This window comes from Leopardus geoffroyi, chromosome C1 (assembly GCF_018350155.1).
Source record: "Leopardus geoffroyi isolate Oge1 chromosome C1, O.geoffroyi_Oge1_pat1.0, whole genome shotgun sequence".
NCBI lineage: Eukaryota > Metazoa > Chordata > Mammalia > Carnivora > Felidae > Leopardus > Leopardus geoffroyi.
In genome coordinates, this window is record NC_059328.1 from 63,951,524 (window position 1) to 63,971,064 (window position 19,541).

The 19,541-nt window shown below is 38.3% G+C and overlaps 1 protein-coding gene across 5 annotated transcripts in view; it reads left to right on the top strand.

The window, feature by feature from the left end:
* ST6GALNAC3 (ST6 N-acetylgalactosaminide alpha-2,6-sialyltransferase 3) overlaps positions 1-19,541 on the top strand; it is a 540,386-nt gene that overhangs the window by 335,982 nt on the left and 184,863 nt on the right. For all 5 annotated transcript variants that reach the window (XM_045477895.1, XM_045477897.1, XM_045477898.1 and 2 more), the window contains exon 3: positions 3,286-3,695. In XM_045477895.1, coding sequence (XP_045333851.1) covers positions 3,286-3,695 — 410 coding nt within the window. The remainder of the gene's footprint in view (positions 1-3,285; positions 3,696-19,541) is intronic.

The window sequence follows — 19,541 nt, forward strand, 5'->3', positions numbered from 1 at the left end:
CCCTATGTGATTCTAACAGCTCAAGAAATCTCTTTTTATATGGGAAAAGGAGACATTTCATAAATGGACCTTTGTGGATTCAACATGTCAAGTTTGTTTTCAAAACCCTTAATTTTGATATTAAATACTTTTGTCCACCTAGCATATTTCACAGGTGCACAATAAAAACTAAAAGAAGTACAGTTAAGTTAACTTAATAAATGCTAGCATCCAAAACACAAGGATGGTCATCAAAGCAGTTTTATAACACACAAAAAAAATCAGATAATAGCTAAATACCCAGTGGTGGGCAGACAGGTACATTATGGTATGCCCACAAAATGGAATATTGTGTTGACATTAAAAATATCTCTAAGACTGTTTACTGGCATGGGAGAGTTTAATGATGCGAAATTAAATGAAAAACAAAGGTTGCCAAATTTTATAAATGATATTTCTCAATCTGTCTAAAATAATGTATCTAGAAGGAAGAAAATACCACAAAATATTGTAGCAATTGTCAAGTGGCAGAAATATGGAGAGTTTTCTATTTTATCTATTTATTTCAGGTTTTCTACAATGAGCCCATATTATTTCAATAATCAGGAAAAAATAAGTGTTTAAAGCAGTTTGAGTAGTTCTGTTACAACATTAGCTGTGGGAGTCTGTGTTCAAGGCATCTCAAATCTAACAAAGCTGGAAATGTGCTCATTTTCCTCCTCTGATCCTGTGCTTTTCCTCAAGGCTTTGCCTTCTTTTTTTTTTTCTAAACGTTTATTTATTTTTGAGACAGAGAGAGACAGAGCATGAATGGGGGAGGGGCAGAGAGAGAGGGAGACACAGAATCGGAAGCAGGCTCCAGGCTCTGGGCTGTTAGCCCAGAGCCCTACGTGGGGCTTGAACTCACGGACCGCGAGATCGTGACCTGAGCCGAAGTCGGACGCTTAACCGACTGAGCCACCCAGGCGCCCCAAGCCTTTGGCTTCTTATTTAAAGCCAGTTCCAATCTTCCAGTTGCTTAGGCTAAAAATCTGAAGTTCTCCTTGATTCGTCTCTATCTCTCAGATCTCGTATTCCATCTACCAGTCAACCCAATTGGCTCTACCTTCAGAATATGGCCAGCGTGTGGCCAGCGTCTTGCTACCTCCTCTGCTACCTGATGTCGTCCAAGCCACCATCATGCCACACACCATGCCATGATTGTGGCCAGCAGTCTTGTCTCCTCTTTGTCAGTTTTCCGCATAGCAGCCAATGCTGTTAAAATACAATGCAGATCAGCCACTCCCCCATTCAGAGCCTTCCAAAGGTTCCTAAGTAAAAGAGCCTACATGATGTCTCCCTGGTCATCTCTCTGACCCCAGTACCCACTGGCTCTCTACAATGCTCTGCCAGGCCACACTGCTCTCTTCCTTGTTCCTCTCCTACCTGCCATGGGGGCGTTTGTAGTGGCTTTTGGTTTTGCTTTGCAGGAATATTCCCCCCACCCAAATCCCCAAAGCCAGCCCTCTTACTTTCTTCAAGTCTTTCTTCAAATATCATTCCCCACCCACCCCTAGACCTTTTCTGATCCTTCCACTAACACACACACACACACACACACACACACACACAAGCATTCTAACCCCCTTCCTTGCTTTAATTTTCTTTATTTAGCACCTGTCTTCATCTATCATATTATATACTATGCTGATTCATTTGTTACCTTTCTCCTCCCCAGTTGAATGTAAGATCTATGAGGTCAGGGATTTCTACTTAAGATTTTCACAGCTGAATAAACCCCAACCCCCAGAACATGGTACATCATAGTTGCTCAGTAACTACTTTGGATTCCTACCATTGACAGGAAAGACGTCTTGTTATACAGTTGTGTGGTAAATATGCAGGCGACTTGTCTGAGGTACTTTGCCTCTCCATTTACTCACCTAGATTGAACCTGTTTGTATATTGATAGGTTTCTTGCGGATTACGTTTCTCTTTTCATCTAAATCAACAATTCTCAATGAATTAGAAAAGTCCATTTCTTCCCTAATATCAAGTTCGGTGTTCAGGTTTCCAATAAATTATCTCAATTCAATTGCTTTCATTTCCTAATTTAGTTACTATATACTGAGCTGTAGTAATCCAAGGACTTCTGAGATTAAAATGAAGAAGACATTGCCTCTTACAGAATTTATGGTGTAGTGGACAGACATAATTAAACAATAAAATACAACATAACTCATAAAATAAGAGCAGTACCCAGTGTGAGAAGAGCCAATGACCAATAGGCCCAATAAAAATGAAAATACAGGATCAAATGTCAGATACAAAATGTGGAATCTCATGGAAGGAAGATGAGAAAGATATATATCAACAAAGTGCATTGCTCCTTTATCACTGTTTTAAAAGATAGGATGACTTTTCCTCATGTAGGAGGAAAGTAACAAAAGGAATTTATTTGGTTTGCTCGAGAGGCAGGAGTGCGGGGAATAGTGAAAAGAGCAATGGGTTTAGAGTTAGAAGATCTAGATTTGAATCTAACACTGCAACTTGAATCTCTCATCTGCAAGTTCTGAAAGCTGGTGCTTAACCTCGGAGTCTGTTACCTCGTTGGTTTACAACAAGGAGGGTGGTGGTTAGGCCAGCACTAGGGATTATCTCTGTATATCCTTTCCCTGAGTTCTTAAAAGAAACCTTTCTTAATCCATCAAAAATAAGCATAAACACAAAGGCCAGTTAACATGGTGATACAAGGAAATTTTTTAAGGGTTTCTGTAAAATTTTTGCTAGCCTGAGACTTGTCTTAAATAGTTCTTGGTTCTGAACAATTTTTCCAGAACCTCATCATTTGCTGAATTTTTCATATTTTCATCAACTGCTATATAACTATTCATACGTATAAGTAAAATACAGAATTGATGCCTGGATATGTTCCCTTTGCATTTCTGTTTTTAGCCACTGTCCTTATTAAAGAGATCAAATCTCCCTATTTCCTCATTTCATTTGAAATTACGGTTTGAAGTGAAAAGTCATTATTTAGAATGGAAAACAAATGACTACTTTTCCATTTAATTTTAAACTGACACAAGGGGATAGAAATTATTATTAAATAAAATTATTTCTTAACAATCTGTATTCACTTGTTAAATGGAAGCATGCCCCTAGCTTTATAACCCCTACTGTAGGATCGGTACGCACATTTCAGAAACTCCTACACCCAGCAGCTATGCACAATATCTGAATTTTGTCTTCCCAGAAGAACTTGTTTGGATAGGTGGAACTAACTAATGTACATGTTTCTCACCCTGTCTTATTTCTGTTTTTCAGCCCTTGCAACTGGACTGTGACCTCTGCGCCATAGTGTCAAACTCAGGTCAGATGGCTGGCCAGAAGGTGGGGAATGAGATAGACCAGTCATCCTGCATTTGGAGAATGAACAATGCCCCCACCAAGGGCTATGAAGAAGATGTTGGCCGCATGACAATGATTCGAGTTGTGTCTCATACCAGTGTTCCTCTTTTGCTAAAAAATCCTGACTATTTTTTCAAGGAAGCAAACGCTACTATCTACGTTATTTGGGGCCCTTTCCGCAATATGAGGAAAGACGGCAATGGCATTGTTTACAACATGTTGAAAAAGACTGTTGACATCTACCCGAATGCCCAAATTTACGTGACCACAGAGAAGCGCATGAGTTACTGTGATGGCATTTTTAAGAAGGAAACTGGGAAAGACAGGTGAGTCCTCTGAGAGGCAGCCTCGTGTCTTTTGTCTAGCCTTTGTCTTTTTTGCTAGCTCCTTGCTGAGTTCTTTTGCCAGCTATCAAATGAACAGAGTTATTTTTCAAATTGATTGTTCTGTTTTCTTGACTATTATGATTACTTGATGAGCCAGCAGCTAGGCCCCATTTATTCCACCTACACTACATTCTGTTCTCTCCATTTTGACTGGCTTGAGGATCCAAAAAATACTGGATGCTTCCCCAAGATATCTTTAGATTTGTTCTTATTTAGCTCAATTTGCTATTGGTTAAATTGGATGTTAGCTGAAAGGAAGTCTACACATTTTCTGTTTCAAAACAGACATATTAAGGAACTCTAGGACCTAAACTCCTTTGGAAGTTGTGGTAAAAATTTACCTGAGACTACAAGACAGAACAGGCTATTGATTGTCTAATAAGGTTGCACGGCTTCTTGCATGCAAATAGACCCTATGATCGTGAGCACCATAACTTGGTATCTAACAGATATGTTGGTATGTTCAGCAGAATACCATATTGAAATTATGCATTACTGAAAATCATTAACAGTGGATTCTTGAAGAGAAATGAGGTATAAATACCATTTACTCAATTATCCAACAAACCAATTTGCATTTTTCATTACATCCATTTTTTTTTCTGCAGCCTTCTGTAAAACACCCTTCCCACTTCTTTGTCCTAAGGCCTATTCACCTCATTTTTCTCCCACTCCTTACATCTCCCATTTCCTCTCTCTGCTCCCTCTTATTCCCCTTTCCCATATAACTCTACTGCCTACCATTTTTTTTTCTTTCTTTTGAGAAAGGCAACCAGTGTATGAGAGAGAAGTAGAATTATTAGTTCACATTTCTCATTCTAATAAAGAGCCACTGAAGGAAAATATTGAAAACAATTGCAAGAGTTTTAAGTCATGTGTGAATCTTACTTATTCATGTAATACCATGGATAAATTGAGCATTGGCTGTAATTCCAATATTAACATTCTGATTTCCTCAAAATGTATCTTTCACCGTTTAATATTATCAAATCTAAGTTTTTAATTACACTGGGGTACGTGCTTGTGGGGGGAAGTTTCTGATATCTCTAGGTGTAATTTGTATGCTGATAATTATTTTAAAACCTTATCTGGACCAATTATCAATCCTATTGATAATGTAAGTTGAACATTGCATTTTCTATTTCTGAGCACCCAAAATGCACAGCTTCTAATGAATTACAAGGCAGGAATAACCATAATGCTGGCCCTTTTCCCTGTTAGAGTTTGAAAAAAGAATCCCAATAATTAGATTTGAATCAGTGTGGAATAAGCGTTCCAAAGAGATAGGCAGGATAAAGGAGTAGGTATGTAGCACAATTCTATATAAATATGACCATCTCAAGGGGGTTGGAAATTTCTGGTCTCTCATTAGCCCAGAGCAATGCAATTAATTAGATATATTTGGTATTTCATTAGTCATAGTCAGCCCTCAGGGTATCCCCCAGTCATAACTATATGCCCTAGAATCATTTGGGGCTATCAGAGAAGCACTCAGCATGCCGTATGCTCCTGTGTATTTATATCATGTTGGCTTTTGCTGTGAGCTTTCAGTGAGACGGCACTCTGTCAAAGATATGTGGATTGTACAGCAAGCATTGGGAGAGAATAGCTTTGGAGGATTCATTTTCCTACTGGCTGTGATGAGAAAAGCTATTTGTATAGTAGGAAACAGCTTGCTTGGTCAAATTAATGTCCAGGTATCATTCATTTGGTAAAGTTACCAAAATAAAAGTACAGAGGAAGAAAGCCAAATTGATTTTATAATGCTTCCTTCTGTTTTCCTCACCAAGTCTATTCATGTCTGGTTGCATCATAGAGTCCTGCAACCAGACTGAAAGAGACAACTGTGCTAGTATTTGAGAAATGAGCAGAATGGATGGTTTTGGTAAAATCTGGTTGGATGGCAAAAGGTTGACCAACATGACTTCAAAGGCTGTTATGTGCTCTATAATTTAAATCTGTATCCTAACTTTAGCTGTGTGGATTTTATTGTCTAAGGATTGCCCATAGTGATCTGATGTTCATTGCAAAATTTCAAACAAGGATTTTTTTTTAACATTTTATGAAGGAAAACGTCAAAATTATAAAGTAGAGAGACTAGTGGTGTAATGAACCTCTGTATACTCACTGTTTGGGTTGAATAACTATTAACTCGTGGCCAATATTGTTTCATCTATATCCCTACACGCCTTCTCCCTCCCCAAGGATTATTAAGAAGCAAGTGCCAGACATCATGTTATTTTGTTCATTAACATTTCAGCATGTATCTCTAAAAGATAAAGATTCTTAAAAATAAGTACAATGCCATTGTCCTACATAAAAACCAGCAATATTTCTTTAATAACATTATATAGTTTGTTTTCAAACTTTTCCAATAATCTTATTAATATTTTTAAAATTTAATTCAGATTAGGATTAATTAGCATTAAGGTCCATACACTGTTCAAATCAGGATTAGCATAAGATCTATACATTACAACTAATTGATATGTCCCCTATATTTCTCTTAATCAATATCTCTCTCCCCCCATTATTGAAAAAAACTAGTCATTTGTACTATACAGTATTCTACAACCTAATTTTTGCTAATTGCACCCTCCCATGGAGTTTTTTGTATATTGGTATTACTATAGTGAGGCTTTACTGGATTCAGGCCATATTTTCTTCTTACCAAGACCATTAAGTGGTACTTCTATCAGCAGGTATACTGACCAGTTTTCTCCATTTACGTTAGCAGTCATTAACGATCATTGTCTAGATTCAGTAGTTCATTAGAGGTTGTGAAATGGTGATAGTTCATGTTTTCATTTATATTAGCTGAAACTTTATAAAGAGAAACTTGTCCTTGTTAACTTTTTTTTTAAACCAAGAGATAGAAGATAAGACCAATCCTTTTTCTTTATCAGTTCTAAGGCACTGGTTCCCTAGCATCCTCCAAGAGTGACCAGTTAGTTTATTATTATCAATGTTTACATATTGACATATATTTAACTATATTTGGAATATTTTGATTTATTAGAATTATGTCTTTACGCTCAAAGTGTCCTACTTTGTGCCATAGGAACCTCTTCAAATTAGCTTTGGAGTCCTTTTGACATGCCTTTAGTAATTTTGGATAGCTTCTTTGATTCCTGGTATTACAGGTTGATTTAGGCTCTTCTTATACAGATTCTGATGCAAAGCTAGATCCACGAACTTTGGTCCTTTTAGTATTTAAGAGAGCAAAATCTTGGTGCTACATGTGCGCGTTGCCGCTAGGTTTGTCTTTGTTTCTTGGCCTTTTCATTGGACAAAGCTAGTGTAGAAACAATGCCTATATTGTTCAAAGATAAAATCATCATGATTTCAAACTGAAACTTCCGATTCAGATTTAGGGCTATCATGTTTTAATTTTACCTCATGTATCTTACATGTGTTTCTCCTTTTTACCATGTTGGCAATCACAGGTCCTAGAGACACCAATGTAATTACTCATCTGTTTCATTCCACAACATACACACAACACTCTTAGAATAACATCACAACCAGCAATATTATTAGTCAGCATTTTCAGATTCTTTTACATCAAAGAAGACGCATTAATGCCAAGCATTCATGGGGGTCCATGCTCACAAAATGTGTGTTACTTATACCCTAACAAAAGTTTTAAATATTTTTCTCCTAAGTAAATAGGAATGTGGCCAGTGGATATGTCATTGCAGACATGAGGGAGTAATGAAGAAGGACCTCAGTTTAATTTGACTTTTGTTGTACAGCTATTTTGGTTGATTTGCCTGAACTTACTGGAACTTTTTAGCAAGTGCTCATTTTCTTCATCAGGTTTTTAACGGAGAGGTTATGTCACCATTATGATGTATAATTTATAGAACCTAAAAAAAATTGTGTCCCTAGTAGTTAAAATGATTCATGGTAGGAAAATGACTAAATGGAGTTTCTCAAAGAAAAAATTTGACTCTCAGCTTGCTTCTTCAAATTGTCAAAATCTTTTTAAAGAAGTATAAACCTCTCTCCTACGTAAGGTGGGCATCTTTTCAATTTGTCCACTGCTTTTCTTTTTTTTTTTAATTTGTATTAAGGGATTCTTCATTGTGGAAACATGAAGTAGTAAAAGAAATGTATATAGTGTTAAGTTTCTTAGAATAAGTTTAGACCAACTCATAAGCATATTGGAATACTTTTTTCAAACCAAATGAAATTTAATTTGCTTTCTTATCAGTTACTGACTAAAATTATTTGGCTTGTCACTTAGAAAGAGTGACCTTATGGGAAAGGCTGAGAAAAAGAAAGAGAAGGCAGCTTGTCTTTTCTCTCTTCATCTTCTGGGGCCCAGTTTCCTTTGGAATTCTAGGTCTTGCGGACAGTGGTCACATTCACATTTTCACTTAACCAAATATTTTTCTAGGAAACAACCTTCAACAAACCAGAAAACTTTGGAATTAAAGGTCTTATATTCAAAATAAACTGGACCCAAATGGATCTTTCTTCCCTCTTTGAATGATTGGTATGCATAAATAACATTAGCCTGCTGACATTTACACATTTGCATTAATACATCTTAAGACTGAAATACCCTCGAGGTGATGTCAGGCTGACAGTGGCACATGGCGCCACACTCAGCATCTGAAGAATGCGATTATGTGCCTGGCCATGTACTGACACAAAATGAATGTGAACTCTCCTGGAGAAGCAGCAGAGAGCCAGTGGGAGCTATTCTTCTTACCTGTAGGCAGGTGGGCAGTTGCAGCTTGCCTCCCACTTTAGAAATACATTGGCAAATGCAAGCACATTATTTAAGTAAGTAATAATTGAGAAAGCTATAGTCCCCATTAAAAACGCAAAGCTAATTTAGGGCTGATAAAAGGCCCTGAGCTGCCCTAAATAGGTCTTAATTAGCTGGCACCAATGTGGCTCCGCCTTCAGGGATGGATGAAATTAATGAAAGCTAGCAGCAAATAGATCAATGTTTTAAGATGTTACTGCCTCAGGTGCAGAGGTTGAGAAGGGAGGGAGTTACTTTAAGGATTGTTTAGGAAACAGGATGCACAAAAGTCACTTTCAGAAAACACTATCAAAATGGCAAACTGATTCGTAAATATCAAGATGGCTGCCATGTTTAATATTTGCCAGCATGTTCCATCCTTTCCCACTCCATCCTAAGGAGAGAAAAAGAAATCAGTGAGGAGTCATTTCTCACTGCCTTCTGTTGGAGACAGGTTTGTCATCTGGCATGGTTTTAAGTACAGCCTGGGTTTTGCTATTTCAGCTTGGCCATTTTGAAAGTTTCTTAGGATTAAGTTGGCTCACATCCCTTAGGTTTGCAAACCCTTAGTGGCTTCTAGAGTGGGAAGAAGTTTCAAGCCCCCTTGCCCTGAGAATTTGGGAACTCTCTGAGAGTCCCTTCCATTGGGTTACAAGGCAGGTAAGCTGCCTCAACAAAAGGAGGACAGCAAGGGGCAGGGGCAAAAACAAAATCAAAATAGAAGAAAAAACTGTGCTAGCCCGAGAGTTGGCCACAAGGCACCGAAATGTGCCTAATTCACCCAAACTAGTACTGTTTTTCTACCTGGACTCTGAAAACAAAGATGTCTAGTTATTCATAACTCAGAATAAATAATAGGTATAACTCCAGGAAATCCTGGACCAACAGAAAATAGGCAAAGTGGAAAGATTCTTGGACTGAAAGGCTGGGCACAGTATTAAAAATAGTATTTTTCTTTTTTTCTTTTTTTCCTTTTTGAAGATGGTCTTTGAAAATTCAGCATCTCAGCACTTTTTCAAGAGCAACGTTGACACACCTCTGTTAAAATGAATTAACGTTCCCATCCCAGCTGATATATTTGGCAGGAACAGTAAGTTCACATAGCAGTCATGGGCAGACCCACAGGACTCCTGAGTCAAAAAGTATAATAAGGCATCCAGGGCTCTGTTTTCATGCTAACAAGCATTGGGAAACAAGGGATTTTGTTTTTCCCATTATTCATGATGGCATCCAATGACCTACATTAGGCTTCTTCTATAATACACATCACTGAAAATTAAAAATTCAATAAAAGAGGGAGAAGAATCTATTTTAATAATGGGAGAATGCTTGAAGGGATGTTTGTAATTTATCAAGCTATCAGTACCAACCTGCCGTGTGCTTAAAAACAGACACATGTGTGCACACATACACAGAGTGAACACTGATATATTTGACAAGACAGCTTAGTTGAGGATTAAAACAAGAGAAACAGCTAAGATTCAGTGACCATATTTTTAAAGGGAAGGCTGTGCAGACTACTGATATTGCAGAAATCAAGACTTGCAACCAGTGTACTTGGGGAAATAAGTTCTCCTGGGCCTTAGGATATGACTTGACAGAATAGCTAGATACATGGCCAGATTATACTGTAGAGAAAGAAAGTCCCAATAGACACTTATGCTGAACATGCCCTCGATATAAAGGCCTTTGAACACCGCAGAGGGTGTGAAACTGAGAGACAAATAGGCTTCAAATTAGAAACCCCACTAGAATATATCTACACTTTTAAACTTTATAAGGGTTTTGGAGGTTTTTAACTTCTCTTGTTTGTTTGTTTGTTTGAAGTCATCTATCTCTTAAGCTGGTTTACTCCTCTCCCATAATTTGGATTTCTACTCTCCTTTGATATTTTTTTCCAACCATCTCTGTCTCTCTTCAAGTTAAGTTAAAGTCAAAATTAAGAATGGTTATATATTTGTTTATAAAAAAAAACTTATGAACCAGGAGCGGTCTCTTTTCTTTTTCCTTAATTGTTGCATGCCTAGACTCTCAAGACAGAGTTGATTGTTTTGAGACTTTTCATGCTATACTATATCCATCTGGATGACTAGATTTTTAATTGCTTGGACAACCATTTCAAGGTAAAAATAGTGTGTAAGATGTTGTAGGGGCTCTACGAGTGTCTGTAGAATTGAATTTTTTGCTTCTCTGCAAACAAAAACAAGAGACTTATCAGGTGTGGTATTATTGACCTTCTAAATGGGCTTCCCCCTTTAGCTCTTTTTCTCAGAAAAAGAATGGGTCCTCTAGATCAATACAGTCTCTTTCTTTCTTTCTTTCTTTCTTTCTTTCTTTCTTTCTTTCTTTCTTTCTTTTTCTCTTTCTTTCTTTCTTTCTTTCTTTTTCTTTCAACACAGTACTTTCAAACTTAAGTGTGCATATAGTCTCCTGCTGATTCGGGTGATTTTGAGTGGAGCCTGAGAATTTGCATTTTGAAGAAGTTGCCAGGCCAGGCCAGGGCTGTTAATCTGAAGATGATACTGCAAATTGTGCTATTGTAGATTGCTTTGATTGAAGGATAAGACCACATTTCATTGATCCTTGAGCCAGAGAAATACGGAAGTGAAGAATAGCTGTTTCCCAAATACCTTGGTAATCTGCTTGTAGTTGAATCCCAATTTTGTGACTATGCTCTGTCTCTGGCCAATTAAGTGTGGTGACCATCTTAAGTTGAATCTTAAATCCTTAAGAATTCAACGATTTATCTGACCTTACCATGCTTAATTTATCCATTTCTCTCATTGCCGACACACCTCATAAGGACAGGGACTGTGCCCAGCTCCATTTTGTTCTCAGACCTACCATGGTGGTGGTTTGCCACCAAAATAGCAAATGTATTGTTTTCACTCTACTTCTATCAGCTAAATGGCCCAGAGATATTTCAGGTTTCCTTGAAATGACCTCAGCAATAACTCGTCTTCTTTGTTCTGTCATTATCACTACCAATGGTGCAGTGTAGGCCTTGTTTGCCTCTCACACGGTGACAGCTAACCCGGCCTTGACTAACACAGCTTTGCAGACTTTGTTCCCTCTGCCTAAATTGTACTTCCTCCCATCACCATGCACACAAATGCATCCTTTATGACCAAATCAAATGTTACCTCTTCCATGAAGCCTTTTATAATATCTCTAATTAGGACTCATATTTCCTCCTCAGAAAATCCATAGCATTTGGACTTTTTAAAAATGGAAATCATCACTCTCTACCATGCATTATTGCCATTTATGTCTAATCTCTTTAGGCAGTCCATAAACTCTTTGAGGGAATATCAACTCTTATGTATTAGTTTCCCTAGCACCTGATATAATATTTGACTCTGAAGGGATAAATAGATGAGCAAATGAGCACAAAAAATAATAACTGGTAGTGTGTTTTTTTTTAAGTCTTCAAGTCCCTTTGCCACTCTTTGAAATACTTGTGAATTTCCAAACACTTTTCTTCAGTATATAGGGGTCACTGTAATACAACGAGGCAAGTTCCAGGATTGTGTTTTGATAGAAAAGTTTCCACAGTTCTATTCAGACAGACTACCCCTTGCTCTGCCTTACCCAAAGGTTGGCAAATCTATTACCTTCTCTAGGAATTTTGTGTGACTGGGCACTGGGTTTTTAATAAGTCACTGACAGAGCCATTCCTCAAATACAGGTTTCCATTTTAGTTGCACATCAGTGGAAAAGCAGGTTCCGAGACTTCACTCACAGTTCTGTTAGCTGTCAGTTGCCTGGTGAAAAATCAGTTCCTAGTACCCACACCCAGGGTTATACTCTTGGGCTCTAGGAAGCAAATACAACAACCAACCATCACAGAAGGCAGGGGACAAAAGACCAAGTAAAGGAGAACTGATCACCACCCAACTTTATCTTTTAATTATCTCCCACAGAACATTTTCTTCTTTGATAACAAAGAGAGTGAATTGCCTTACTGAGAATTCTTTTTAAACCACTGCATGAATAGTTGGTGAATTTGTACATGGATTTAGAGGAAACTTAACGAAAGTGTTTTGATATAGTTCAGATCCTGTCACTCTTCCACTCAAAACCCTGCTATAGCCCCCTATATCCCTTAGAGTACAAGCACAAGTTTTTACAGTGATTTACAATTACCTTTAGGGTGATCTGACCCCTTGTAGCCTCACTGACCTTCATTTATGAAACTTCCTTTGTGCTCACTCCGCCCCAGCCACACACACTTCCTAGCCGCACCTCACCCACGATCGGCATGCTCCCTCCTTTAGCCTCTACTTTAGCTCTCTGTGGGATGACCCTTCCTCCCCATATATTGCATGATTCACTTCTCCATCTCCTTCAATCCTTTTCTCATTTGTCATCCAGGCAATAAATCTAACATAATGTCACTTAAGATTGAAATCCTACTTTCCATAACCAGCATTCCCACCTATCCTTACCTTGTTCTACTTTCTTCTTTTCCCCCATAGCGTTGTTTCCTTCTAACATTCTATAGAATATGCTTCTTTATTTTATCCTTTATCATTTGTCTGACTCCCCCACTAGGATAGAAGTTTTTTAAGCCAGGGATCATTGTCTATTTTTGTCACTGATAAATCCCAAACACCTAGAACAGTGTATAGCACAGAATACGTATTTAATATTTGCTGAATGAATGTCCAAGAGAAGCAAAAAACAATCACATAAATAAAGGATTGAGGCAAACTTGCATAGCTTATCTTGCGGGGTCTACCAAAGTTCAGCTTAAAAAGAAGAAAATACATACTTTCGGAAACTATGCAATTAAGGTAGGAGTAAGGCCGTTTGTTCTGTTGCTCTACAGAAGGTTACCAGCGTGATAGCCCTCTGTTTCAAAGAGATCATCATGTCACTCAAGGAATGGTCTGACCGAGTTTTTATTCTTTAGCACTTGGACCAGCTTAAACAGAAGTGACCAAATTAACTCATTTCTTTAGCACACGGCAGAAACAGCAACAATCTTTGACTCTTATTTGATTTGGTAGGAAGGTGGATCCCGAATGTGAGCTGATATCGGAATCGCCTGGAGGGACTGCTTAAAACCGACTGCTAGACCCATCCTGAGAGTTTGTGCGTTGTTGGTTTCGGGGGCAATGCCACAGCGTTTGTGTTTCTAACAAATTCCCAGGTAGTGCTATTGCTGTTGTCCTAGGACCGCACTTTGAAACCCACTGGGGTAGAGAAAGAGTCTAAGATATCAGGAATTATATTCAATTATTTTGAAAACCTTTGGTTCTATAATCTTTATACTATTGGTGCGGTGTTATGTGAACACCTAAAGTGATTTTTATTATGATATTTTTAATGATGAGAATTTTTTAACCTCCTGTGAAAATCCAGCTACAGCTCTGTCATTTCATTCTTCACTTTCTTAAGATCTTGCTCCTCTGTAATCATGCCAGATGGTGTTGCTCATTAGCTTATGAGGAAAGGCTGCTTTATCATTCTAGACAGAGAGACAAATCATTCCGTTCTCCAACTTTGAGTCAAGAATCAACATTTGGGTGTATGTTCAACCTACTATTTGCTTTACAATTTTGCTCATTAGGTATTTATTACCCTGACAATCTATGAACTAGTCATTATCCCTCTGTCAAGTATTTCTTTCAAATTATATTCATTTAACGTTCATATTGGCACTGTTTGACAACTGCCATCATCACAGCATTACCTCCACTAATATGTGATTTCCCTTTTGCCTGAATTATCTGGGTAAGGTGGTTATCTTGGAAGTATATCCATAAAATTAAGACACTGGATAACATTCCGTTCTCTGACTTCCCATGTTCCAAATGGATAATTGGGACAATTGGCATTGGTGATTTGTGAGAAACAATAGAACTTGAGGGGGAGAAAAAGTAGCATTATGACCAAAATTATTGCATTCTTTTCATTCATTGTATGTTTTTCTTAGGAAGAAAACACAATGAGGAAAACATAGGATTCAAAGAAAAGTGTTAAAAAAAACAAAGCCAAACCTCAAATACTTAGCGAGACACTGGCAGGGTAGACAGGGACCTTCATACCATGGGAAGTGAAGAACTAGTTAGAATTTGGGATCCAAAAAAATATATACCTGAGGCATTAAATTCTTGTAACAAAAAACATTTATAATTTTCACTAAAAGGATAATTTAAATTATTACTAGATAATTCATGCAAAGACACAATGACAGGCATATATGTAATAGTCTCCTGATGCAAACAGTTTGTTTATTGTCCCTGAGAATGTTTCCCTATACCATTGCAATATTGAACATGCCAAATTTTCTTGAACTTTTGTTGAGCAGAGAGCAGGGAAAAGAGAAGGGGACAGACATAGTGGAAGACTTCTGAGAGGGATTGTCAATCTGTCTTAATTCTTCCAGTTGACAGTAGATACTTGAGCATTGTATCTTTCTTAAGTACAGTGTTAATATCCTTGTGGTGAAATGAATATTCCACAGCCTACATGTATCATTGTGGAGGGGCAAGAGTAGGGGCAAGATAAATGCAAGACGAAAAAGGTTGCTATTTCAAGGTGACTTTTGCACTACCAATTCTGTATTTGTTTTTTTTTTTAATGTTTATTTTATTATTTTTGAGAGAGAGAGAGTGCAAGTGGGGGAGGGACAGAGAGAGAGGGGAATAGAGGATCCAAAGCAGGAGGACCCTATGTGGGGCTCTGAAGAGCAAAGAGCCCGATGCAGTGCTCCAACTCATAAACCATGAGTGAGATCATGACCTGAGCCTAAGTCAGATGCTTTACTGACTGAGCCACCCAGGTGCTCCTCTATTCTGTATTTCTAATGTGTTGTGTAGCCTTTAACAAATACAGTCATGTTTACTTGGGAGTGCATTATATTTTCCCCTGTCAGTGGAGCACATTTCACTTACATGATTATAATTAATTTGCTCTTTATCTCCTCTTTATCTTTACTTCACTCATAACTCATCTGATAGTTCACCATCCCACCCTGATTAGAAGAGAAGACCCTTCCAAAGACTGAACCATTGGCAGTTTTGTCACCTGGAAAGAATTACGAAAAACAGAAATGCCTGCCTAACTGGTTCATCATATTTTCCTTAGCAGGTGGATTCTTGGTGGGCAGAGTGTGTTTCTGGTGTTTTTGCTGCCAAGCACATTGAGGGTGTTCAGTAAATATTAAATAATAAGAAGAATTTCCTAATTAAGATGAACATTTTTCTATATTAAGCAGATGGTGCTCAATAGGAGTAGCCCATTATTTACAAGTATGACACAAGGTGCTGGCAATTGTCTAGGAAACGTGGCTCTCACTTCAGATGCTGATTATATATGTTAAAGCAAACTTTTATGCCAAACAGCTTGATCAATATTAGTTAGTGTTTGTGATAAAAACTGTGAATGGAGGTGGACTTTGTGTGTGTGTGTGTGTGTGTGTGTGTGTGTGTGTGTGTGTAATTCTACTGTTTTGATTATTAATATTGACTTCAACTGTAAAGTATTTCTTGCTATTTGCTGCAAGGCATCTTTTGGCAAATCAGTGTATATCCTATTTTATCCCATAGGCTCACCATTTGATTTGAATTCTTGTGATTGCCTGATTTCTAAAGAAATTTTTCTTCCAAGTCCTTTGAGTATCTCTTTCTGGTTTCTAAAGCTAGATGTGAACACCTCCGTGGTATTTGCAATGCTTATATTAGTAGCTGAAACCTCAGTGGAACTGAGGAGAGTTAATTAGGCATTCCCAAAATACACATCGTTTTATGATTTTGCAGATCACCCCAATGGAAATAACAGTCTAATTTCGTCAAGTCATGTAAATTACAGTAAGAGGGATGATGAGAGTAGGCAATTCTCGGCTCTTGGAGAAGTTAATTTTGTTGTCAGCACACACATCTCCAAAAATCACAAACCACAGGCAGAACTTTCTAGCTCAAGTGAGATTCGGTGATCATATACTATTTCTACTTCTAACGTCTGCCTTCTATAAAGGGTCTATGCAAATAGGGGCTTTCAAGGATGTAAAACTGGCAGCTTCCTCTACTAGGAGCTTAGGGAGCAGCTGCCTTGCTTTCTCATAAAGGATTGAAAACATCCTGTTTACTAACATACACCCACACGCCCTCACCCACTACACTCACACCAAGCTATTCTATTCAGGCAGAGTTTTTATTTTGGTTTGAGATAGGCAGCACAGACGTGTTTAAGTCTTTTACAAACATTTCATTCATTCTTTGAGCACATATTCCCTGGGTGCTAACTAGGTGTCAGACATGCCCTAGACATGGGGAATACACTGATACTTTGAAACATACTCTCTAGTTTTATTGGGAACTCATCAGAGGTTCTGGCATGTGTTGGCAGGTTCTTTGCATCCGGTCTCACCTCCTTATTTTTAATATTTATAAATCATGCTCATCAGGCTGTCAGCAGGTAGGAAATGAAAGTAGTTGAGAAACCCCTGCCAAGACAGAACAAATCCCAGAGTGAACTAAAAATATGTTGACCGCAAGGATGTGAGGCAAACCAAGATGTGTTCTCGAAGCAGCAGAAATTACTGTTGTGCCAAAGTCCAAGCTTTACCTCGTTGTCAGATAATCAGTGGGCTAGAGATTTCACCTGGACTCTCCACAAGCCCTGTTAAGAAATAATGACCATGTGCTTTCTACAAGCCTGGAGTCTGCCCAGAACATGAGCTCATAAATATGTTAGCTAAAGTAAGGCTTATGATAATATAGAAGATGAATCATCTCCCTATTTTGAAAAACATGTATTCTGTAACTTAGTACATCTGGAGTCCTCCCAGAGACCTCTATGATTTTGCGCTCTCATTTTCTTTAGGTTTTGATTCAAATGTTGCCTTGTCAGAGAGCCCTTCTTTGACAACATCCTCCATTTGGCCCCCTCCCCACAGCCTGCTTACCAAACGTTATTGTTCCTTCTGTCACTTGTCATGGCCTGACACATCATGTGTTTGCTCTTCTCCGTCTTCCCCCTACCTGACTGTAAGCACCGGGAGATCAGGACTGCATATTACCCCGTGCTATATCTCTACCCCCTCAGGTAGCACGTACCACATAGTGACGCTCACTACCCAGTTGCTGAGTGGATGACATGAGTCTGTTTGGAATTGTTAGTTTCTTAATTTAAGAAGCAGTATTCATCAAGAACTTTCAGGGTTGGACTGGAACTTAGAAATCTCTATCCCAGTCTGTCCCGACATTTTTCATACCAATATTCCTTTGTGTGATTTTACCCCTACAGGCTTTATGCTTTGAAAAATGTGATCCTTAAAAAAAAAAACCAACCTACATTTTTTAAGTAGCATTCATTTTTCCATCTACATAAATCTGAAAAAAATATAACTGCCACCAGAAATTCTGATAACCAGAGGTGATACAGTTCCAGCTGAAAACCAAAACTGTAGATGTGTCCGTGACTTTGAATTGGATAAATAAATGATTCCTTTTTGACATTTCAGAATTTTATACATAGCTCAATAATGTCTATTGCCAACTTCATGATCTCCTTATAAGAGATCACAGTAAGGAAATTCCAAAATGAGCCCAACACACATCTCATGGGTGGGAAACCTAAGACCGGGCTAGCTTTAATGACTTTCTCAAGTTACCTCTTATGACACCTCTTATGGTAGCAGAGCTTCTATCACAGGGTCTTCTGAATCCTACTTTAGTGCTGTGTTGACTGGTCTGTGTGGCTTCCCCACCGCTGAATTGAGCACCAGCTGCAGCAGTATCTCTCAACTATATTCTGTGGACCGCCTGTTTCAGAATCTTCTGGAATGTCTTGATAAAAACAGCTCCTCAGTCCTACAGATACATAATCTCTGGGAATAGAACCTGCGTTTTAATCAGTTCCTCAGGTGTGTCTTACACATTACTAATGTCTGAGGACAAGCCACCTATTGTGTGCCAGGACTCCTGCTTCTCCTCCATTTGAATGGAAAAATAAAATATTCAAACCTTATCACCAAAATATATGAGTAGATATTTGTTGAACACTTTGACCAATAGCCTTTATTTATTTATTTGTTTATTTTTATTTAAAAAAATTTTTTAGTTTATTTATTTATTTTGAGAGAGACAGAGACAGCGTGAGTGGGGGAAGGGCAGAGAGAGAGGGAGAGAGAATTCCGAGCAGGCTCCATGCTGTCAGCGCAGAGCCTGACACGGGGCTTGAACTCACGAAACCGTGAGATCATGACCTGAGCCAAAACCAAGAGTCAGATGCTCAACTGACTGAGCCACCCAGGTGCCTTGACCAATAGCTTTTCTTGGAGAGGGGCACTGGGCCATGTTAAAATCTGTTTCACTTTACCATCAAGTTAGATAATAAACTAAGAGCTACTTTGAAGTTTTGGATTGCAGTCTAACTGGTTCATTAATTTCTTCCACTAACCTTGTAAAGTGCAAGGTGCCCAGGATTCAGAGATAATGGAACAGCCCTAGTGAAGTTGGAGGAGCCATAGTGAAGTTGCTTTCGGAGGACTGCAGGGAACCCTGAGGGGCTTGTGATGCCTCTGTATAAGGCCTCGAGACCAACTCACACAACCAGCTAAGGCCAGGTGTTTTCTATGCTGCATTTCTAAGTCCCTTTCCATGCCTCTGGATACCTCTCCAAGTCGACCATATGGTCTCATACTTCACCAAAAGAATAATGAGGGGATCTGCGATTTCTCTGAGGTAGCGGTTAAAAAACGAAAACTTTGTTTGATGTTATTGTTGTTGCTATTGTTTTTAGGTTGTAGGACTCATAATCACTGTTGCCATAATCACTGTCCAGTTGCATTACCCTTTGCCTTTGTTCTAAGAGATGTCTCCCACTCTTTATCATCTTTGGGGATGAATCATACAGTTCATCAGCATTTTGCTTCTTGACATACAACCTTGAGCAATTCAGAAAATTTCCCAGAAATGGCTTTGTGGGATGTTAATTTAATTCTCTGAATGGTGAAAACTGCTGAAGACATTTTTCAAAGGTTAGGCTATTGAATATTTCATACCATGGAAACTGAC